The sequence below is a fragment of the Echiichthys vipera genome (genome assembly GCF_963691815.1).
Source record: "Echiichthys vipera genome assembly, chromosome: 16".
NCBI lineage: Eukaryota > Metazoa > Chordata > Actinopteri > Perciformes > Trachinidae > Echiichthys > Echiichthys vipera.
The window spans coordinates 19,969,651-19,994,389 of NC_139841.1; the positions used below are offsets into that span (position 1 = coordinate 19,969,651).

Here is a 24,739-nt window from a genome sequence, read left to right on the forward strand (position 1 = left end):
AGTCAATAAATGACAATCGCAGTTGCATGGTGAGCGGTAACCATGGTAACTCCGACACTATTCTACAGCCAGCTTGATTAGTTTCATATCATCTACAGGTTGGCTATGTTGCGTTAGTAAACTTGTTGTGATTTGTATATATTGATATATTTTATTTTAGAAAGTGAGATAATAGTCTGAAAACAATACAAACATTTTTCCACTTTTCCCTTTTTCCAAACTGATCCAGACCTGGAAATGATTCAAATTAACTCCCATTCTTTTCCATACTGCGTAGGAACCTTGCATTATATTTATGTACGGAAAATACCATTACATTGTATCTCTTGTATCTATGTTTGTGATCCCTGTGAATAAGAAAAGATACAAACCAGCAAACAAATGGACCGGGAGGTATGGTGCCAATAGCTGGTAAGTTAGCTTTGAACTTTAACTGTCGTCTATGTTTTAGCTTACTTTATTAACTGTTCCTTACAGCAGTTGCATTTATACCATGTTCATTATTTAGTTGTGGGAAGTTTGTGTGTGGTGTCTTTGTCCTCTTAGATCCTGCGCTGGAAACAGTGTGGATGCATATTTGCTCGAATCAAGTATGCAGCCTCCTGACCGGTGTTCACTGGACAAACAAAGGAGGGAGCCTTGCTGTTGTTACCAGGGGGTTATTTGGATTCTTGCTCAACAGGCTGCTTCCCTCAGTGTGTGTGTGTGTGTGTGTGAAAGCGAGAGACTGACTGCCTTCCTGGAAATGGCATTCCATTGGTCAAAACACCATAGCAACATAGTTCCACCTATGACAAGGGAGCAGCCAGTGGTTTTGAAGGAGTGATGTGAAGCAGAAAGCTACATGGAGGGGAATTGGGGGGGGGGGGGGGGGGGGAGATTGGAAGTCTGGGGTCTGGTTTTTCTTTCTTTTTTTGCCTGAGGCTCTAAACTCAAATTGAGATTCCACTTCACGTACAACCTGTTGTGTTGATCGGTGCGATGCACTCTGAGTCTCCCCTACAACAGCATCTTCTCTTTCCGCTGACTGGAGTTCTTCAGCCAGTTTTATGGCTTTTAATATTTCTTTTAGTTTGAAAGTTGCATTAATCGCTTTAGTCCCTACACAGCCAACTATCGTGGTTTATGTTAATTCATAAATTTCCCTACAGGGTTAAGGTTTTTCATTATGCTATTACAATAGATGTCGCACTGCCTTGCATAATGTACTTCGGATCACAAGGAAGATGGGAAATAGAGTAAGAAAAGAAAGATAAAGACTAAAAGACTTACTTTTATATGCAATAATGCTCCCATTGTACATGTAAGACTTCCTCTGTCACAGGATATGAGGACTTAACTCCAATTAAGCCCTCTAGACATCAAATACCATAATTTCACCATTTCCAAGGAATGCAAGTCCAAGGTTGAAATCTTTTGCAGGTACTTTCACAGTAGCGCCAACATCATTTTAGCTTACACATTAGAGGGGATGCATAAAAAAACGATCAAAACACCAGATAATACTGTGAGAAAATATATGCACAGTTTATTGATAGCTGCAAATAGGTGAGGCACACACATATAATTCAAATCAATAATGTATTAGTTGTGAGTTCTGACCTTTTTTCTTCTGCGACATTAGAAACATCAGTCAGTCATGGACTAAAACCTGGTGCAGGCTGTTCATTTCTTGACTTTATAAGGAAATCTTTTCAACATGAAGGCTTTCTCTGCAGCCTACTCGGGACACAGGAGGCAAAAAACAGGCCCAGCCGCTGCCGTGCCAAAACAACAAATAACTTGAGAGTCCACGTATGAAAATAAACAGCGAAATTCCAGTGACTACTACAGGATAACAAATTATATCATAAATATTCTTTTAACTGCTGCTTGCATTCATGGCTTTTTAAGACCTGCTCGGGCTCATCTCTCTTTGAACATCATCTACAAATTACTGTACAAAGTTGTTTTCTAGAACATTCGGTGAAAGGCCAGTTTCACAAAGGACGAATGATCAGTAATATTTACATTTGGCTTCTGAGTCACTGTAAAATATACAAAGAACAAAAGGCACTGTGACAAATGTCAAAACATTTAAATATATACTAAACAGTAAGCATAAAGAAAAACTGGGCGTTCATACGGTAGAAGCAATTGCTAATGTGGCCAACTGTTTTGCCAATCCAATTAATGTTGAGTTGTGTTAGACAGTATGGTTTATGATTGTTTCATACCAAGTGTTTATTATGCAATGCTGTCTAACAGGGATTGTGCAACTAGTACACCACTATTCACTGAGGAATAGGCATTATTCTGTGACTTCAAGAAAAGTCGAGTTTGTGTCGTTTACACAGTATACAGTACACTATGTGCCCAGGAATAAAAATGATGGAAAAGGTGCAAAGGTGTAAGTCTGACCTCACATTTCTACTCAAATGAAAATGTAGCTGCACATCTGTTTACATAGATACGATACTTTGCAAAGCTGGCTGACACAGAATAAGGTTATGACATATTAGCCTGTTCTCAGTGGGTAAAATGTCTTAATTGATATTCAATAAATACACACAATACAGTGTCAAACATGAAACTTTGGTAAGATTATTATAGGATCATATTCCTTTTTTCTTTGTTACAGATGTATTTATCAGCATCACTAGCACAAATTGATACTAGTCGGTAAGTGAATGTTTTAGTGATTTTGTCCATATGTCTGACTGTTACAAGAAGATTTAAAAACAGCTGACTTTTTACAGGTCATCTCTGTGCTAAGTAGTAGACTGTCTGTAGCAGGATACTGTTTGTGTGAAAGGTAAAGAGTGGACGGTAAGGTTGATGCACGGCTCTCATGCATGCAGCAGTAGCGCAAACAGTTGGGCAGGTTCACAGTATCTCCCATCCATAGTGTCTAGACTTGAACTTGGACATTATTGGTCGTTCTCATACACACATTCACACATTACTTCAGCTCCACTCACACACATTTTAGGCTCACTTTAGTGAGTAGAGCAGTTCGGCGGTATGGCAGAGGGACAGCGGGTGAGCCGAGGAAAAGTACTGACAGCACAACCAGTCCTCCAGCTCCGCGTTCCTCTCGGGCTCCAGTGAACGCTCTGCAAACTTCATCATCAGCAGGGCCCGTTTCACATCCAGCCAGTTCAGGAGGCCCTCATGCCGGGATCCGTCAACAAAGGCGACCCCTTGCCCGTGCCTCTCCCGCTGCTGCTCCATCAGGTCCTTCCTAGGGCCCCAAAGCAGGCTCTGCAGTATGCGCTTGGCCTCCTGGATATGGATGCGTTTGATGGGGTCAGGTTGGAGCAGGAGCTGGGCCAGCCTCTGGAGGCCAGCGGAGTAAAGGGAGACAGAAGGTATCGGAGGCAACTCCTCACAGCGGTAGTCTTGTTCCTTCAGAGCTGGACTCACCTCAAATGGGTTGGCTTGGTGGAGGAGCTCATAGATCAAGATGCCTGTCTGGAACTCGTCAAATTTACGGTACTGTGCTGCGGAGACGATCTCAGGCGCCAATCTTGCGTGGTCACGTTTGATACGAGGGTTCACACTGGTTGAGGCAGCATCCTCGGAGGAGCGACGCTTGGCCTTGGCAAAGTTGCTGATGAGGAGCCGGGGAAGATGGCGCTGACTGTCTGCACCACTGGTGCCGTTGTCAGTGGTGGTTTGTTGGGGGAACTGGGAGGACCTGCGAAGATGAGGCACCAACAGCAGGTTTTCCAGGCAGAGGTCACGATGTGTGACCCCGTGCTCTTTCAAGTGCTCCAGGCCATGGCAGAGCTGCAGGAGGAGGAAGCATACACGGCGCTCATAGACTTCTGGCTGAGTTTTATGGAACGGCGCCCACTCCCGAACAAAGTCAGCTGCCGTCTGCCGAGGGATCTCAGAGGTGATGACCACCACACGCTCTCGTTCTACTTGTTGGCCAGGCGCAGACGCGGAGGGTTGAGGCATCGACGAGGCGGGTGTGGAAGGCAGAGTGATTTCCTCAGAAGGTAACATGCTCTGGGGGACACAAGCAAGAAAGTGACCACAGTCCTGCTGGAGGTTGAAGTGGGGAGGCATGCTCTGCTGCACTGACAGACCATAGAGATGGCCCTGCTTGGCGTCCATGGATGGACTCTTACAGATCTGGAGAGAGATAACACAAAGATCAGTGGGAGGAATGAATGAAGCAAAGGAGAAGAGTGAGACACAGGAGGGAGGGAAGAATTCCCCACACAGAGACAGGAAGGGAGTGGAGCCAAGAAACATGAGAAAGGAATTCTAGTTAGTGACGTTCCAAGGTCAACGCCAATTCAGTTCCTGCTCTCATTCAAGTGAAATAAACATCGCTGAACTTGTGTTTAAGTAAACTACAGCTGTGTCTGTTCTTTTCCGAGCTTTGAAAAAATGCACACTTCTCTGAATAAAATCAGAATTCTGAAGCAAAAGTTACAAATCTCACTGTGTGTTGGGGTCAGATTTATAAATATAATCTCTTCTTAGTGATTAACTGTACTGAAATCCACTTCCATGGGGTTCACGTTTTTAGTCAGCAACACACTAGCAGCACATCTGAAAAACAATCAAAACGCAACACATACTACAAAATACTAAGCATTGCTGATTTCAGATATTTATTGTGTTTATGGGTGTGTGTGTGTGTGTGTGTGTGTGTGTGTGTGTGTGTGTGTGTGTGTGTGTGTGTGTGTACGGTGTGTGTGTGTGTGTGTGTGTGTTGGCCTTGACAACAGGGGTTTGTCTGACTGTAAATCCTGCCTGGAATTTAAAGATTAATTGGGCCTAGTGATATTAAGCAAGTCTGTGGGCACCCGTGATGAGGCACAACACACACACACTGTACAAACAGCTGCTGCTTTGTATAACACTAATGACTTTGGGACAAAGGTTAGTGAGACTGAACCCACACCCTTACTGGTTGTTTACATTACATGCCCTGAAGGTTTGTGCTGTAGTGGGTCCATCCCATCTGTATCCTAAGAACAAACAAGACCGCCACCCAATTTTAATCTCCTTCTTCTATCCTCAAACTGTCAAATCCCTGCTTAAAAGATCAATGTACAACACCCACTGTGCAAATTATTCCTTAAAAAACAGTGTCGATGATCTTGAGTGGGCTCAGAGTTGCTCTCTTGATAACAATCTGAGTTAAGGGAATAAGCACAATCTGTACAAAACGAAGACACAACCAACAGCCAAACACAAGTGTAGTGTCTTTTGTACTTAGACCCGGGGTAGGCAACTTATTTTCGGGGAATAATGTTGGGGGGGGGCATAATAATCTTAATATGATCATATTGTAATTCAAGTGTTCAAGACGTCTACACCTCCTATTGGCTCTGTTTTCAGAGACTCAGGACAGAGAGGGAGAGCTGCGTGAACAGGTCTCACTCTACTTCAAATTCAGTTTTTTTTTTTTTTGCTCTTTATATACTCCAGCTTTAATGTTCTAAGTCAAGGCCATCCATGAAATAATAATAAAGTTTCTATATCAGGAAAGATTTTCCAATCCATGTAAAAAACATTAAGGTATGCGGTGATGATAATGAAGATGATGCATGGCGTTCAAATTGCCTATCTACGCAGAGGTTTACAGGAAATGATGGATTGCATCGCACTGATATTGGCCTCACTATTTACTGTTCACTCTCCTCCTCCGAGCTGTATTAGGATACTGCTTATGCAATGCACACACGTTCTATAGCTGCTGCTTCACATTTAAAATGTCAAAAATGGTGTAGTGGCTTTTATTGTGAGGCAGTCACAAAAAAAACAGTGTATCTGACATCATAATTATTGTGTATCATGGTCTTTTGTGGCATTTTTTGAGAGTGGAAATTATGGCAAATTTTTGACTGATTTCTTAGTTCAAATAAAATAAGTTTATTTTGCTGCTCTTTTGTTGTATTTCTGACAAAGTAGATGCTCATGATTTCTGCCTTCAGAAGTCACCAAATGAATCAGTAGTGAAATATTAAAGATTGTAACTTTAAGACATCCTGGAAATGAGCATGGTTATAACAAACATAATTATCAATGTCACTATTAGGGATTACCTTTACAGCGTAGGAGTTGCTGGGGTCTGAGGCGCAGGCAGCAGAGTAGTATACAGCATCTCCTGAGTTGCAGCTCGGCTTGTTGGAGGTGAGCCTGAACAGAGACCAGTTACTCTCCTCAAACCTAAGCGGGTTCCTCTGGGAGCGAGTGAAGTGATCCTCACATTTGAGAGCCAAGCGCCGCAGAGACTCAGCGTACAGGCCTCCCAGTTTGGAGTACACTCCCTCCCTACTGTCTATGTTACTCAGAAGGGTCTGGAGCTGCAGGCTGGAGCCCAGATTGGGTGCGGAACCCGGATCTGAGGGTGAGAAGGGCACGCTGAGTTGGGGGGAAGAGGAGCAGGTGACGCTGCTTCGGCAGTGGACACCCAAGCGCCCGTGAGTCTTCAGCGGCTCATCCAGTGTCCGGGACCTTGCGGGTCGGATCAGGGGGGCATGGCAGCGCTCCAGAGACTCATTGGAGGAGAAAATGGGTCGTGGGTCAACAGGGCTGGATGGTAAACTGGATCGGGAACTGACATCAGCAGGGCGACACACGTTGCTCTCCGAGCCAGTGAATGGGAGGCGTGGGTAGGCTCGGACAAAGGGTCTTCCATTTGTGCTGTCGGGAGCCGACACGGTGCGGTTGACCATTTTTTTCTCTGGGAGTGGAGGTGGCTGGTTACTTAAGCTGTTAAAGGAAGGTGGATGAGGAGACCCTGGCGCTGAGGCTGCTGGACTTCTGGAAAATGGAGAAGAACAAGACATCCGTGTGGCATCCCGAGAACCTAAGAGGAGAAAAATAAATTACATCATAGCTTTGCAAAGCATAGCATAAAAGCAAAGAAATAGAGGGAAACCGCTAGTGTGGCTCTGTTTGAAGGTAACAACCTCTGTCTACTACCGGCTTTTTGTACAGTTTAATCAAACCAGATTTATGTGCTAATTTGGGTCCTTAGAAATATTAGTAGGCATATTTTACTGTCTCTCCCTATTTTCAGTCTTTATGCAGGTGAGAGAGCTGAATTACTGTTCTCATCCTTAAAAAAAAGAACCAAATACCACGTATTTCCGAAACTATTCCTTAAATAGAATTTTTTCCTGTAATCTCACAGTACTCACAGATTCCTGGGTGAATAGACAGCTGTGAACTTGATTTATTTACTACACCCCTTCTGTCACTGCCTGCTGCTCAGCCTTAGCACAAACACATACCTCGTTTCCTCAAAAGAGCTGAAAATTTCCACAATCCAGGGCTCAAGCTGACACTCAAAACATCTTCCATCCAATTATGATCCATTTGTCAATTAAAGACTTAAAGTTGGAACTTGACATTACACTAAAGCAGACAGATACTGAGATAATTATGTGCTACAGTCTTCAATAGCTGCTTTCACAGAGACTGTAAAAGAAGAAAAAAAGTTGTCTGTAGGATGTAGCCAAACCCTTTTTCCCCTCGTTATCAGAGTCCATAATTATCTCTTCAAACAACATTGCCCAGGAAGTTACTGCAATTACAAGCGTCTGCTCCACAGAGAATATGTGACGGATGACAATCATTTCCAAATGAAGGACCTATGCCACTCACTTTGAGCCACGTCTCGGGTTTGACGATTATAGAAAGCTTCAATTCAAGTCGTGAAAATGAACACAAACTGTACGTGTACTTCGAAAAAAGAGGAAGAGATAAGCTGACACACTGCTGCTATAAGAACCCTTTCCTCTTTTCATTGTTGCACGGTTTCACTCTGGACAAAGTGCATCTTCAGAGTTGAACTGACTACTGACATCCAAGCAAACACATAGACATAAGCACACGTATGGAAAACCTGTGGCAGAGACTCTTTGCTTTATCAGATGCTGTATGAGACGTATATGAACCTTTGGACTCTCTGGGCATGTTTCTACTGAGGCAAATGGACCTGCAGCAATACGTAATAATATGAGTGGTACTCACCAGTGTCAGCAGTCAGGTTGTCAGTGGAGACGGTGGGTAGGCTGGCAGTGCCCAGGCCCCGAAGAGATGAATTAGGACTCTCTACTGACCCTTGTTGGCTGCAGCGATCCAGCTCCATGTTGCTGCCACTCATCATACTACACACTCTGTAATGGAGAAAACCACAGAGTGAATATGACAAGTAAAACAAACATGCATTGAAAACCAGACCTTGTATTTTTTTTCTGTATCTGAATTGCTGACATCACTGAGTCATCTGTACAGCCAAGTGTGGCGTCGCTGGTAGTTCGTCTGTAGGTTTTCCGCAGGAATGTGGAACCACTCCACTTCCTCTGGTATTTTCTTATCTGCACTATGTATTGCTAATGAGTCCACGTAAAAGAGCACAGCATTTCATTTTATGACGAACAAGTACAGTCAGAAGTAGTTTTACTTCCTGGTTGGGGAGGGGCACTTCTTGATTCTGGCATGCTGTGAATCTATCAGATATGGCAGTTTTGCTTGTTTCTGATATTGGCTCCCCTTCTTGAAGACAGTAAACTCAAGCACTATGTAACTTTTGCTGAGCATTGGACGCTGTGGCTACATGTGGCAATTGCAGGATAACGGCACATTGGCTGTCCCTACATTTCCCAAGATTCCCTTGAGTCAGATGCTTTAAAGTGCAACTTCCATTTTCACTTCAAAGTCTGTTTTCAGGTCTCGGGGAGCACTCGGCACACTGCATAAATGAAACAAAAGTTAGATAAAGCTTTTTCTCCGCTGATAAATCGTCTCAAGCGAGGTCAGATGTTCAGATGGGGGATCTGGGGGTGTGGAGTAACATAACACATCTGAGCCTCTGAACAAATTGTCAGTGGTCCAGTTGCATCGTGGGTAATGTAGGCTCCAGGTTTTAACAAGCAATAAGAATGCCCGGACTATAAAAAAAAATGTATAAGTGGGTCAAAAATTACCTGGTGAGGTTGTTTTCTTACAATATCTTTGGTATAAAAAAAAAACAACTGCCCATCAAAACAAAAGGTAACCAAAAAGGTACACTCCTTCGATGTCGGTTATACAACAAAATGTATCTACGGTTTGCTCATAATAACTACCTATTGGTCATACTAGATCAAGTAAAGCTGTGGCAGCAGGGCACCCTAATGACCAATTTGCCAGCTTGGGACCTTTGTTGAATGTCATTTCCCATCTCTCTCTCTCTCTCTCTCTCACTGTTTCCTGTCAGCTCTACTACAGACTATGAATAAAGGTATAAAATACCACAAAAATATACTTTGAGTGAACCCCTGAGGCTACTGAATTGCGCTAGTGTGTTTTATTGCTTAGGAATTCAACTTTTCATTTGTTAAAGACATATTTCTTCTTTGAAAAATGAAATGTTGCTTCATTATTTTTACTTACTAGAAAGAAGCTTTGCATTCTTCTTGTTTAGTTTGCCTGTCTACCATGATAGCCACTTCGAAGTACAAATGAAAACTGTGCATGAGCAGACTTCCTAATCAAGGTGACCAATTAGGCTGAGTGACAGCCATTCACTTGTCTCATTATACCTGCTAATGGCTCATGGAAGCCGGATCCCATCCCATCCCATCCCCTCATCTCTTTTCCTCACTCCCATCACAAAATGACTGCTCTATGCAATTATCTGCAAGCCCCCCGACTTCAATTCCACCATAAATCAGCAGAACAAACAGATGAGGAGGAGAAAAGGAGAAGAGCGCAGGGGGGAGACAAAGGGTTAGGTATCCTCTGTGGGCAGTTAGCTAAAGGATCCGCTATCGTTTTACAGACAAAAGAACGGTGATGAAAGGCAGTGGAAATGCCGAGGCAGAGGAGAAATGCTAATGGCTGCAGGACTTTTGAGCCCATGTGCATGTGTGCGTCCGTGCATTTCTCACTCTAGATCTCTCAGATTTGTATCCAAAACATGAGATTTTCCTCGGGGAAAGAATGTCATCGCTTATGTCCTGCGGGAGGATGTGCATGGATGAATGAGTGTTCGGAGTAAGGGCATGGAAAAAAGGACCTTGACTCAGATTAGGACTGCGTGGAAGAATACACATACACACACACACAGCATTTAAGGGCTGATCTGCCCCTATTTTCATTATAATCAGCCCAAGGTGATACAGTGTCTGATAAACAATTTTAAATCCAAATATATTCTGTTTAGTATAATGTCAGACAAGGAATCAATTACAATAATATTTCAAATTAATATTACATTGACTTAATAGAAGGCTACTCATTTCAGTAATACAATCACTTGTTATCTATAATCTGACAGAGATGTATCAAACTGATTAATTTTAACTGAACTAAAATTTCCTAAATCATGTCGTCACAACACAAAAAAAGCACCATTCAAGATGTCATCACTGTACTTAGAATGCCCCGTTGTAGTCTGAGCATCTATTAATAAACATCTTAATTGCTTATTTCCCCAGAATAGATTGAATCATTTCCTTTGCTTAAACAAAGTCTACGTGAGATGTCGTGATCGTCCCAGTAAACCAGTCCCATGAGGTTTGTGTTCCGCAATCAGCCCGGCAACAACAGTAACCCAGATTTAGACTGTAAACAATCATGCTACAGTGAGTAACACGCTGGATCTGTAGACACACATCCTGACGTGTGTTTGTGTGTGTGGCGTGTAACTGGATTCACTTCCTGACTCTTATTTTTGCCTACTGTGTTGTAAAGTTATGAAATGATGACAGAGTATTTTATGTTGTTGCATCTTTTGGGTGTGCAAACGCTCACGTACACAAACATACAAATACACATTCTCGCTCCAGTAGAGGCTAGCTGATTTTCAGTTTCAGTATCTATGGGTATCTATGAGTATCTACGGGTATCAATGGGCATCTGTTGGTATCTATGATATCGGCAGTGTTTTCTGCAATATGGGCCGATTTGAAAAACCTTTTTTTTTACAGAACATGTCATACAGAAAACAAACCTTGGGGTGATTTAGAAATTATGTCATATAACTATTTTAGTAGTAATTGACTGATACTAAACATGATGTTTATTAAGCTACTTTATTGATATTTTTATTTAATGTTTATTTTCCCAGTGTTCATTTCTAGAATTGGTTGACAATGTAATGCCTTGTTTATATGATAATGTTAAATATGCTTTAATACATGTAAAGAAAGCAGCCTTCTGAGTACCTTTGCAAAGTCATATCAGTGCAAAATCGGTGCACAATCCACACAGAAAAGGCTTATTTCCATCCCAGCTAAAACAATATATACATCAGTGGCATATCTGTAATTGGTGAGTTTTCACACTCTAAAACCCGTCGGGCTCTTCCCTTCGGGGCTATTTTATGTGTCGACGAATACTTTTAGAATAGAATACTTTTAGTAAAAGTCAGATTCTAGGATGATTATACAGCATCAAGTGGAATAAATAAAATACTGCGACCCGTTTACCACAACGCATTAATGAGGACAGATAATTCAGGGATTTGTTAAGTGAGGTAGAAGAGCAGGCTAGGTACTCTGGTGGAGATGGTATCATGGACACCTGTACAATGTAATGCAATCTCCTACAACAGTCATGCAACATGAAGCTTGTAATGTTTCTGATGAGACAGAGAAGCCGTCTGCTGTTAAATTGTGTTGTTGTACAACCTTGGTATGTTACAACACAGAGAGCAAAGAACTGCATGCATTGTTTCTTTGCTATGATTATACGATAGTTACCATAGCTATAAAGCCATATAAAGCATATTTTTGAAACAAAGATCATTCATATTTGACACCAATCTGTGTTATCTCTTGCACACTGCTTCAGCTTTGCCCTGTTATCTTATTCTGTCAGCTATCTCTTTCCCATTTTTAGTACAAGCCACATTCATTTATTTGCCCCACATCATGTGAAGTAACGCACTTTAATCTGAATCAATGTAATTTCTCATCCTATTCAACTATTTTAATCTCACTATGGGTTCAAATAAAAGAATAAAAGATAATCTAGGCAGAAAGGGATTAGAAGAGATTAGAAGAAGAGGAAAAGGCAGGGCGTTGAAGAGGGGGAAGTAAAGAACAAGCATAAAGTTGACCACACGCCATCTGCCACTGTGCCATTCAAAGCCACTTCAGAATTTGGACTCCCGAGCCCCTGATAGAGGTGTGAAAATAAGCCTCTGTGGTTTCTTCTTGAAAGACGCATTTTCCTGTATAGAACGTCACCACTTCTCTTCACAAGTCGAATGATAAATATGCCATCACAATTTACTGAGGACATGTATGAGAAAAGATGCTATCAGGTGCCTACCTCATGCTGGAGAGGCAGAGGTCCTTGTCGGGCTGGTGGGCACAAAATGCCCCTGGATCAGACTGGTGGCTCTCTAAAGCCCAGTCTAGTAACACAACCCTGGCTCCACACGAGTCATATGTGTATTTAAAGTCCCTCTCAGCAGGAAAAGAAACAGCACTCATTAGATGCGCAAAATTTAAGCACCCATATCTCATATATAGCATTCACTCATTGACCTAGTCCAATTCAGATGGCAACAAGATGCTATCTGTTCCGTTGAACAGAAGGGACGGGGTTAGCTGTGTGGAGGGAGGGGCAGCAAGTCTTGGAACGATAGTTTCAAGAGCAAAAGGCAATTCAAGCCCAAGTCAAACACAGTAGACTTGAATTCACATGGCTGATCTATAAATTCTACTTCTATTGGTGGCAAACGACTGCCAGACTGGGACAGTGTGGGAGTTGCTAGGGGCAACAATCTGTTCACTAAAGCCCCTCCCTTTGGCAACCTTCACTGACCATTGGAGACACCTTCCCCGTAAAAGAGTACTTCAACGCACACACACTCATGCATGACTTATGCACATGGACAAACACACATGCCTGTTGCTGATCGACTACATGATATGTAGGCTGACCTGTCACAAGGAATAAAAAAGGGGACAAAACTTGGTGTTTCCACTGTGATCAAAGGCTCTGGGAGGCAGATTTGTCGAACCATCTGTGGCTTTTAAATGATTCAGTACATCAAAATGCTGCACCATAGGGTGCGTGTACACGTGTGTCTTTGTATTATGAATGTTTTCCATTCACGCCACACACAAGATTCCATTTTCTGTGAATAATGCATTGTTCCATGATGTTTTGATTGCTTTGCGGACAAGATCTAGATTCTGAGTTTCCAGTGCATGCCTGGTGACCGCAAACACTTGTTGATTAAATACACTAAACCCACTGATAAACTTGGAAAGCCACAACTGTCGCTGGCTGGCTCGAGGCGTGTTCCCACATGTGTCACAACAAGGTGTATTTTTATCAGCGCAGAATGTCGGCAATGTCATAACAGCAGAGACGGTCCTTACTAGAATTACCACAAACATAAGGGCCCTTGAAATGTGATCAGCAATCTGTGTTTTTGACAGTAAAACAATCCCACTCAGTTTTTGCTGACTCGAGCAGCTCAAAATGGCAGAACATCTGTTTGTCTTGAGGAAGTCACAGTCGTTTGTTACACCTCATCATGCTGTCTCACACAAAGCAACGTTTATTTTGAGGAGATCATTTGATGCTCTAATAACAAGGCTTCGTCTCTTTTTCTGCTTTGGTATAGCTGACTCAGACAGCGGAGTGTATTCTTAGCCTCATGCGGACGGAGGTTAAAGCATGTGTGCAAATGTTACTTCTAATAAATTGCTATGTAGACTAGGAGCCCTGAATATAGTAGGCCACAGTAGTTCAATATGAAAATGTATGATTATACACATCCTGTAAGCGATGGAACTAAATGCTGTTACTTAAGTCTTAAACGCAACCAGGACGTGAACATCAAGAATTTAAAGCACATGCCAACAGAACAGATGTCATCATTTTCTGCCAAAAGATGCATCTGAACGCCTGCTAATGACAGCTTTGTCCCTGTATAACAAAATCAATGGAACAAGGCCTGATTTTTTTCTGTCTTTTGTGCTGCAGCCAAAACAAATTTACAGCAATGTGACGCAGCAACAGACCCATTTTGTGTGTTAATTAGAATTGAAAAAGTCACATTACTAGCATGAATAGAACAAGGCATGCATTGAGGAATATGCCGGGACAGTTTGAATGATCACAAGCTGCAAGAATGGAGGCTGATTCAAGGCTGAATAATGATGCTATGAAAGGAGAAGGCACAGTAAGGTTCACACAGAAGTAAGATGCATGCATGTGCGCAGTCACAGGCAATAGAGAATAGCTTATATTACATAAGCTGCACCAACCCTATATATACACTGTCTTTTAGGGCAAAAGGCATGCATGCATTTAGACTAAGTGCATGTTGTGAGTACTAAATTATGGAATATAATGAAAGCATAGTGACATGACTGACTTACGGTACCATTTGTTCTAATGCAAGTCACAGGTAAGAGACAGGACAGGCACGCAAGTATGTGCTATAATGGGCAGTTCAAGGTTGATAAATGTATAGCATTCATCTTACAGCAAGTGTTTAGCATACTAGTATGCAATCAAACCTCTATTAGATTGTTTCTTTTACATAGCTGCCTTATTGTAAACACTATTTAAGACCAACCCTTCCTCAAGATTACTGGTGTATTTACTGTGCTCTGCCTCTTTTTTTAGCATAAAGACTATTATGAGAAATGTATAATAGGTCATGTGTTGGAAATTGCATGTGAACAGAAGTTTTGCACTGCTGAAACTTTTCAACTGCACTAAACAAAGTTTTTTAAATAATAAATGCCATAAAATAGTCCATTATTGAGAGAAAATACTCATCATCTAGTGGTCACAGCTGAGCTGACTGCTTACCTTCCTTACTTCATATTGTACCTGTATACGTGAAATTGTATAGTGGTATGCAGTGAGTAAACAATGTTATGGCCTCACACCTCTGCTAACTTCTAATTGTCATCTTGTCTTTACTTCTTATATTTCAATGACAACATGATTAAGTGAAAAGTATAATCAATAAGGACAATAATCACATGTTTTTCTAAGATTTATCAAATATAGCCCTAACCAGAACCAGTAATGATCTGTCCTATTTGAGAGTTATGTATGGTGTAAAAGCCAAACAAAAAGGTCTTTGTTGTTCTTACCTGTGCAGTTTCTTTGGTGGGGGAGGTGGTGGATTGGGCTCATTGTTGGCAGCTCCTTTCCCTGCTGCCAGCAGCTCTGATGAGCCGCCATGCAACGGTTGCTTGGACGGCATGCTCCCGTTATGCTTGCCCTCATCCTCTGCACCGGTGCCCTCAGTCCCCTCCTGACAGGCAGCATTGTTGGGGGCAGCCGGGGGGGCCGTGCCTGGCTCTGTCATGGGAGGGGGGCTGCTGTGGGCCTTCCAGTCCCTGGCCTCCTTCCAGACAGCGGCACCATTGAGCAGGCCTGTCACCCGAGAGGTTGTCCTCGGGTTGGCGGACAGCTTCTTCTTCTCCCCCTCTTTACGCTCTCTCTCATCATCCTCCTCTTCTTCCTCGATGCGACAGTTCCAGCCAGAACTGTGGTGGTGTGGCTTGTGCCAGCGTTCGGACGCTGCTGCGCTGTGGTTTTCTGTGTGGACCTTGAAGTGGCCCTCTCTAGCAGAGACAAGGAAAAGCATGGGGAGTTCAGGGAGAGGGACAGGAGAAGAGATGGACTGTGAGAGGCTGGAGGTGCCCAGTCGGGGGAGATCAGGAAGTGGGACCGGAGAGGAGATGGATGGTGATAGGCTGGAAGTGCCCAGTTTGGGGGAACGGGTGGTCCTTTTCGGGGGAATGGGTGGGCTAGACTGAGGCTTTGGGTGGAAAGTTGGGGTAAGGCTGGCTTCTGTGACCAAAGAGGGTGCGCTGTGGCTGGGGCTAGGCCAGCGGAAGGCCGGGCTGCTGGCATCTTTACGTGCTGTGGGGCTGAAGTTGCATTGGGTGCCGATGGCTGAATCTGGACTGCTCAGGTAGAAGGTCCTATTCTCCTCTATGTGAGCGGCCATTACAGTGATGGTGGCCCGCTGACTCTCTCCTGAAAGCTCAAAGCCTTGGGATGAGTTTTTAGTCTGTTTTGGGGACACAAGATGGGATTGTACCCCATTCCCTTGCGGCTTGCGCTTTTTCTTGGTGCTTTCTGCATAAATGGGTTCTGAGTCTGGAGAGTTGGGAGCTGACTGTGAACCAGCTGTGCCTGTTGGGCTTTGGGGGCTCCCTGACCTAAGTTGTCTTTCTCCCGACCCCTCTGCCCCAGGAAGTGAATCTGTACTACTACGATAAGAGGAGTCCGATAGGCTTGTCTGTTCGGGCAGGACTGGAGGAGAACGGAGGGATGGTGGGGAATTGTGGCTTATGGTGTCCACACTTAAGGCTGTGGTGGGGAAAGTGGCAGAAGTGCTGGATGTCTTAGTTATAACAGTAGTAGTAATCCCACTGCTGATACCATTGCTATGAACTGTGGTAGGACTGGAAGGGACAATATCCACAGGAAAAGGTATCTCAACAGATGCCCGATGGGACTCCTGACAATTTTCCCTGGTAGTCCCCCTAATCCCGTTATAAGTGCTCTTGGTTCTAGGGGTGGTTGTACCCTGCTGTCTACAAGTGTCTCCATTTGCATTCTTCTTTAAACTCTGAGAACCTCTACCCTCCTCCTGGGTGACGAAAATATTGCTGATAATCATGGAGTCTTTAGGCAGGATGTTGGGGGATAAGGAAGCCAGAGAGAAGCAGTTGTTGTAGTCCATCTTGGTTTCAGGACTCTGAAGAACAGCCTCTCTATGGGCCTTGTTGCAGCCGTGACTGTCAATGTAAAGAGACGACAGGTCCAAGAGCTTTTTCAGGCCCAAACGCTCAACTGGGCTCTTTGTGTTTTCCTGAAACATAAACATCAGCACACATTAAAGAACACATACACTATAGTAATATGTAATAAACTCTATGGTTTGTTACAGGAAAAAGACCTTTAAAGAGAATCACCTGCTCTATGTTCATGTTGACGTCAGTCATCGACTCGGTGGTGTCCAGGCTCATCATAGTGGGTTTGACAGCGATGGTTGGCTTGCTGTAGGGGGAAAGCGCCGTTACTCCAGCTTCTTCATCGCCTCCCAGGATGCTCTTCAAACAAGCGGCTGGCAAACTGCCACCGAGGCCGCCGACGGTCTTGTGGTGTGCACTGAGAGGGTGGAAGCAGTTCTTACAGGAGCCGGGTTTCCACACGTGTTCTGCAAAGTCACTGCACGCTGACATCTTTGGTTTACTAAATGAGGTTCGGTCAGAAGTGGCTGCTGGGTGATGTTGCGGATACCGGATGAACCGTCATGGCTGGAACCACAGACAGTCGTAATATGTTGATCACAAAGCAGTATGAAGAGGAGAGAAGAAGAAGAATAAGGTAGATTGTTAAAAAAATGATATCATAATGTCTTTGTAATCACTTTTTTATCCACAGGTTGTCTCTTAATCAGAATCCCAAGTGTTTTTTTGACCAAGTAAAACTGCTTGAATTAGATAAGAATTGTCTAAAAAACACAATTTATTGCAACAGTTACACACACACATGCACACCTAACAGAACTATTTGGACTCCAGAACATCAAACTGTTTGGGAGACTGCTTTTGTCTATGGATACACCTGTTTTGAATCGGCCCAGATATTAGGGAGATTGGGTTTCGACCATGAGTGTACACATTAAATACAGTTTATTTGCCAACCTCAGATAGAATTCTGTTTCCACTAGTTAAAGAATAATCCTTTTTTGAATTTGTTTTCTACCTGGGATTTTCTGAATCAAGATGCCTAAATAGTACAAAAAGGTCAAACATCTACTTAAAATTGTAAAGAAAGTGATGAGGGGGTCCAGGCTGACAAGTGTCTCAAAGCTCATAGAAGAGCTCCATTAGGATTTAAGTGTCATCCATGGACGTAACTTAAGAAGACCTGATGTGTGCTGTGCTACTTGTTCCCATGGCCTCCTAAATTAGAGGGTATGTGGTTTCTGTCCGACCAAAGGGCCTGTCGGTGTGAGCCCAGCGACATAAAAGCCCTCCAGAGTCCTCTGCAGCCCCCGACATGCTAGAAGAAGACGGAGGAGCCTCAAGCATCCCGGAGGTCGGAATGTCAGGAATGTCTGAAGTCTCACCAGGGTGAATCTCACACCCACGACAGACTACCATCCCCCTTATATACATACACACATACACACACACACACACACACATGCATGCACGCACACACGCACGCACGTGTCCTCCTCTCACAAACAAACTGACACACACCTTCTTTTCCCTGTTTAACTGGGCTGACAGTGAGAGAAGATCAACAGCATTTCAGAGAGATCATTTGTTTCCTTGCATCTGGGTGTCACTCTTTATGTTCTTTGTACAACTTTAATTGCCTCTCAACAAGGTGCTGCAATCACACACTGCAACGTTAGCCCACCATCTAAACTCATTATCCGGAAAAAAACAGAGGAAGCAGGAGGATGAACGCTTACTCCCCTCAGACAGTGAAAAGGGTTTATATAATACATGCACTCAGGCAGCCTAAATATGACTGTTATAGTAGGTATTCATTTGGCCACTGGGATTCTTGATTCCTGCAGTTGTTAACTGAAAAAAACTGGAACAAAAAAAAATGCTTAGACTTCCTAAGACCCCTGGTAATTCATGGCTCCAGTATAATAACCTTGTGATCTACTAATCCTATAGGAAGGAAGCGTTTTCCTGTTGGTAAAGATAATGCATGTTTACATTTTTCTTTGTTCGGTCTGACTCAGTTTGGGCAGGAAAGCACCCACTCGCTCACTGTTTGTTTAACCGTTCCTGCGACAACAGAGGAAACTGAGCCTTGCCTAACATCTTATGGCGTTGTGCGTGACTCATATGAAGCAATGACTGATCATTAGGCTACTAGGCCTGCTGCTGTAGAAAACAGCCCGACTGCCGATCAAGAACATGTCTCGGGGGTTTCTTAAGTCAATCAGAAAATAACAACGCATAGACAGACAGAGCACTGTCATGGTGTGTTTAGTAAGGCCAAACTGACAGGGACAATTTGGTCAATGTTTTTACAGTTTCCCTGCATGTGAGGTGTATTTCAAGACAAAACAGAGACACATCTCAAACGGCACCTCACTTTAGGTTATTATACCGCTAGCTGACATGTTCATCCCTGCTTGTTTGAACAGAGATAGACCCCGCTGTCTACATTCCCCACACCTTCTCAAGCTCAAGGTCCAATATTTCTCACTTCCTCTTGTGGGTGGACACACACACACACACACACACACACACACACACACACACACACACACACACACACACACACACACACACACACACACACACACACACACACACACACACACACACACACACACACACACACACACACACACACACACACACACACACACACACACACACACACACACACACACACACACACACACACACACACACACACACACACACACACACACACACACACACACACACACACACACACACACACACACACACACACACACACACACACACACACACACACACACACACACACACACACACACACACACACACACACACACACACACACACACACACACACACACACACACGAGAGAGAGGTTCAGCCATATGACAAAACTCAAGGTCTTCAACCAATAAAAAAAGAAAAAAAACAGACTATGAAAAATATCTCACGGGCATGTTAAAAGTCGGGGGCTGGAAAAATAAGACGAGCGCAAGGAAAAATAACTTGAGGTTGTTGGTCTGGTGTGGAATTTATAGTTTTTGGGCCAGCTAATAAAAAATAAGCCTTGAAGTCACAAGCCACATCACACACAGTCGCCTGGCCACTAGATGTCTCAAAAAAACACATTGCCGAGAAATTAAAACCCACTACCCTAATGTAAGGGAGTGTAAAGATTATACCCTCAAGCCTAATTTGTGTGTGAGCTTCCCTTGAAGACACAAAACTAGGCCTGTGCTTTGAGGCTGTGATGCACTGAAGAATGCAGTCAGGGCGCTCTGTCAGACTGGATGGCAACAGTTTAAATAGCCCAGAGATATGGTGAGCAAGAGGAACAGCAATAAAGGTAAAGGCTAGAGGGCTTATCAACTCTCAACAGCTGGTAAAACTACAATTTTGTCTGAATCCTTCTGCAGCAACATGCAAGGAGGCACCACCAGCAGCAGCAGCAGCAGCGGACACACAGCTGACCCCCCCCCCCCCCCCCCCAAACACACCAGCACAAACGCGCGGGCACGCTTCACATGCGCGAGCCCGCAAGCAGTGACAGCCTTAATTAAGTCTAGGTCATCTGATGGTTATGTTTCTAGGGTTACTGTAACAATTCACTGCATTATGGCTTTATCCGCATCTGAAAATTGAAAAGAAATCCCCCTAGACTCGGATGAATGCGATGCCTACATAATAACAGTGTCCAGTCATTCATAACCGAAATAATTAGGCAACCTATACTCCATATTACGGTCTGATAACCGGGTCACATCGGCGTGTAGTCGCCCACTTTGAATACAAATGCTTTCACGGGCAACATTGGTCACGCTTGCCTCACTCACACAGCCCATTCATTCACGGGTAGGGAGAGAGAGAGGGGGGGGACACACACAACCTGTTTTTTCGATCCTCGGTAAGGGGTTTCCGCCAAAAACTTGTGAACTTTTGACAAATATCTCAAAACTTCCACCTTAAGACGCTTCGTTTTGAATGCTTTGCTAGCATGTTTAGTCAACACACGCTTGGCATAGGTTCACGCACCCCACGTGTTTGGTTTTTGAGACACTTTTACATTTGATAAATGAAGGTTTGGGCTTGAAACACTTGTCTCGCCTGCAGTTTGGTTTACGGTACGATGCGGGAAGCCCCTTTATGTCTTCGTGCAGGAAGGGGGAAAATGGCTGTTTTCATTATCTGTGTTAATACAACAGCCTTCATTAAATATGAGAAGTAACAACTAAGCTCAACCTGCTGTACAAAAACAAATTGGTGTAGGCTATAAAGAGGGGGGAAAGACACAATGTGACATGCTAAAGTAGCTAAGGTTATCTATCTGTATTGACTGAGTGCTTACCTGCTCGGACTTTCTCTTCCCTGGCAACACAAAAGCTCTCAAAAATGTACAAAAAATTAACAACACAACTGTGTCGTATCTGCTCTTCTAAATCCCGCAGCAGCCGATATCCTTCTGTCTTCAGGTATCCAACATGCGACAGTTTAATGACCCAGGAGGCTGTTTGCGTGCCGCCGCTGCCGCTGCTGCAGGCTGGGTTCAGGTCTCTCTGCTGCTGCTGCTGCTGCTGCTGCTGTTGCACTGTGCAGAGGTGGAGTGTTGAGGCGGAGCAGGAGTCCTCTGCAGCAGCGTGGAGAGAGCACGGGGAGGTGGGAGGAGCTCCTCATCAACCACGCAGTCTGGTCAGTGGGCACTCACACATTTTCATTAAGGCTTTTGTTCTATTAGCTGTCATAAGGAGTTTTTTTTTTTTTTTTTTTTACAACCCAGCTGCCATTTGATTTTCAGAAAATTACACAACTGTGACCCAGGGCTGCTTAATCTTAAGAATGCCAGGTCTAACCAAAGCAAACATTTTTTGGGGGGATTGCTGCAAGCAATCAGTCATGATCAGAAGCCCTTTGATGTGGGGAATGTGGATATATACAAGCTTCCCTGGGTTGTGCTGCCCCTTCCCTCTTGCTATACCCCCTGGACTGCTGCTGCTTCTGTTCATCATGGCCGGGGTGACAGAGTGATAGAAAAACACTGCCGCTGTTATTGAACCAGGCTGGGCATCCTGCTGGTTTCCATTACAGGCAGCAAAAGGAGAGGCAAAGCACAGAGTGACAAACACAGCCGCTGTGTTGGATGAAGGCGGTCATCCATAGAGATTAACCTTTACACTGAGCGTGTCCTTTTATGTCTTACTGACAAGTAACACTGAAATTAGGTATAATCTGTTAATTTTTTGACTCACTTAAACAAAACCAGAATCTGCTCTTTTTTGTGTGTGTTTTTGTATGCATTCGCTTTTGGTTTTCCTTAGATTGTCATAGGGAGGCCAAAAAGACAAGAAAAGATGGACAATGGCGGCACTAGATCTGTTAACTCCCAAATCAAACAGCCCTTCCCTCCTTTCCGGGGATCCCATTGCGTTGGTCTACTTCCTGTGAAAGGACACATGCAGGTATATGAATTGATTGGACACAGAACCTGCCAGTTCCCTGAATCTCATGCAAGGATTTATAGCCGAGCTGGGACAATCAGCATAAGTGGCACAGCAGACTGGATCCAGGAAAAGTGATATCTTTTACAAGACCACCTGTTGAATTTGGATAGAGTCACAAGCCTCTCAAGAGAATTAAGAGTTTGTTGCATTGCATCTATTTTTGGCAGGGCAGTGCATGTAATAATTCTCCTAATGGGGTATTTCAAATGGCTTGTGCTTTGCATAAAATATGAGGAGGCCTCTACATACATTCTGCTATTTAGACATGTCCTGCAAATAGAGTGCTGCAGGAATGAGTCCTAAAACTAGGAAGGGAGTTAGCATTTAGCATCGGACCGGTCCCAGCCTGGTCAGATGCGTACATGAACTGATGAAGCCTCTTGGATGAGAGGTGAAACGTCTTCCTAGACAAATTACCAAGTTCAGTTGCTTTTGACTGAAATTGCTTTGGGGATAACAATGACATGGACAAATGAGAATATTTACAGGCTTAGCATTTTGCACTTCGGGTTCCCTCGTCTCAAAGTCAGTGGGTTGTTGGTTGGAACGACTGGAATAAGGTCCGTCGTCAACACAGGCTTAAGAGATTTAAATGTTTTGTTCATACGAGATAAAACACAAAAGTAAATACCCCAGCCATGAATTTTAACCTGGCGTGTGTCTTTAAGACTGTGATTGCTAACAAGTGGCTAAATGAGACTACAAACGTCCCTCACACTGTACAAGCGAAATCAGTCGGAAGCTAGTGGTTGGGATAGTTTGTTTATAGCCTAGCGTTATCTTTTTACATCTGGTGGTTGCATTAATGCATCAAAAATCATAAAAGTGATCCCCTCTTGTAAAGATTATCTTGCTGAACAAAATGTGTTAATATCAACACCTCATAGTCTATTTCATGCAATGATCCAATGGAAATGTCCCAGTGGCTTTTTGTAGAGGGAACCAGGGCGATGCTAACTTCATGCCTTCATCCCTGCAGCACTTTATAGCAAATTATTATTTAATCTTGCATTAAATTAATGCGGGAAGTGACATATCCTGTTAGAGTGTTGTGCTGCGTATCTGTGCTAAGAATCTTCTTTTTAACTATGTGGTGTCACTCTGCATGCTCACAGGAAGGGCTGTCATTGTAAAACTGTTTCCCAAGACACACTGAGATAAATCTTCCATCACAGGCTGAGATTTTACTGCTGAGATGTTGTTACAACATTCAAATTAGAGGAGCACGGCAGGGGGGTGGACTCACTTATGGACACACTGCAGTGTTGGAAGGCTTTTCCTCCTCATCATTTCTTCAGAAGAAATTCCATAGGAAAAATACAGAAAATCCCAACTGTGATTTAGAGGTGAAAAAGTGAAAAGTGTGGGAATATAAAGTATATACATATATTGTATGCTACACGTGCAGTTCTTGCTTGTGCTTGCATGAGGCTTATGTTGTCAGCCTATGTGCAGCGTGTCCCATTAAACATTTGGCTCATCTTTTATAGCGCCCCCTTAAATTATGAAGGGAATCAGAGCTACTTAATTTTAATCTGGCCACTAGAGCTTCCACTACACTATGCCACACTACAGTATGCACACTGATGAATTAGCATTTTGTTGACATGCTGCAGACTGGGAGTGTGTTTGAGAGGGACTGGAATAGATGCAACCTCTCTGTACTCTGTGCACTGCCACATGAAGATGCTGTTGGAGAAGAGCCAATTAAAAAACTGCTCAGTTCCCAGGTACAACATCATGAAGCTGAAATATGAGCAGCACTTTGACGACTCTATATGATGTATGTTGCCTCCAGATGCCCCTGCACCTCTGCATCATGATCGCTATCAAGTGTAGAGTAATTCAATAAAAAAATAGAATATTTAATGTTTGATAACATCAAATTCTGCCTGGAAAGATGGGTTTAGACTCTACATGCCTACATCCACGTGTCCACTGCTTTGCACTTTATGACTCAGCATGAATGAATTATTTAAGGGACAATCATCTCAAATGAAATTCATTGAGCAGAGAAGTGTGTTTTAATGAAAAGTAGCAAGAAATAGACAGTTTCTGATTATTGAAGGCATTACTCAAACCAGATACACTATCTCTCCTCAGAGTCTCCTGTCAGTCATGATAAGTAGTGTAATATTAGACTGGTGAGAACGGTGAATACCAGAGTTTGAATGAGTCAGTTTGTTTTCTACAGTAGATTCATTTCGGAGGGAAAATTATACATTATACAAGTGTGGTGTTGGTCTTCTACGAAGCTTTCCGTTGAAACTTGTCATTCAATTAGCCTGTGAATGTTCTCATTCGTCCAGGTCATCGTTATCCTCAAAGCAATTTCAGTCAAAAACAACTGGACTGGTTGTTTGTCTAGGAAGACGTTTCACCTCTCATCCAAGAGGCTTCATCAGTTCATGTACGCATCTGACCAGGCTGGGACTGGTTGTCATTCAATTGAATGTGTCTTACAGTAAAACTATTAGTTAAAAAATAATTTTACTCCTTTTTCAGTCAATTTCTAATAGAGGTGGATTTAACTATTTTTTGCCACTTTAAAATTG

General features: G+C 43.3%; 1 protein-coding gene across 1 annotated transcript; it reads right to left on the reverse strand.

The window, feature by feature from the left end:
• Window positions 1-1,503: 1,503 nt before the first annotated feature.
• On the reverse strand, window positions 1,504-21,231 carry prag1 (PEAK1 related, kinase-activating pseudokinase 1). The gene is made up of 6 exons (XM_083929310.1): window positions 21,035-21,231; window positions 16,914-17,258; window positions 15,075-16,810; window positions 7,987-8,132; window positions 6,051-6,817; window positions 1,504-4,122 (listed from the first exon to the last, which is right to left on the reverse strand). Exons 2-6 carry the CDS (start codon window positions 17,181-17,183, stop codon window positions 2,974-2,976), a joined length of 4,068 nt encoding a protein of 1,355 aa, XP_083785436.1. The 5' UTR covers window positions 17,184-17,258; window positions 21,035-21,231; the 3' UTR covers window positions 1,504-2,973.
• Window positions 21,232-24,739: the final 3,508 nt, after the last annotated feature.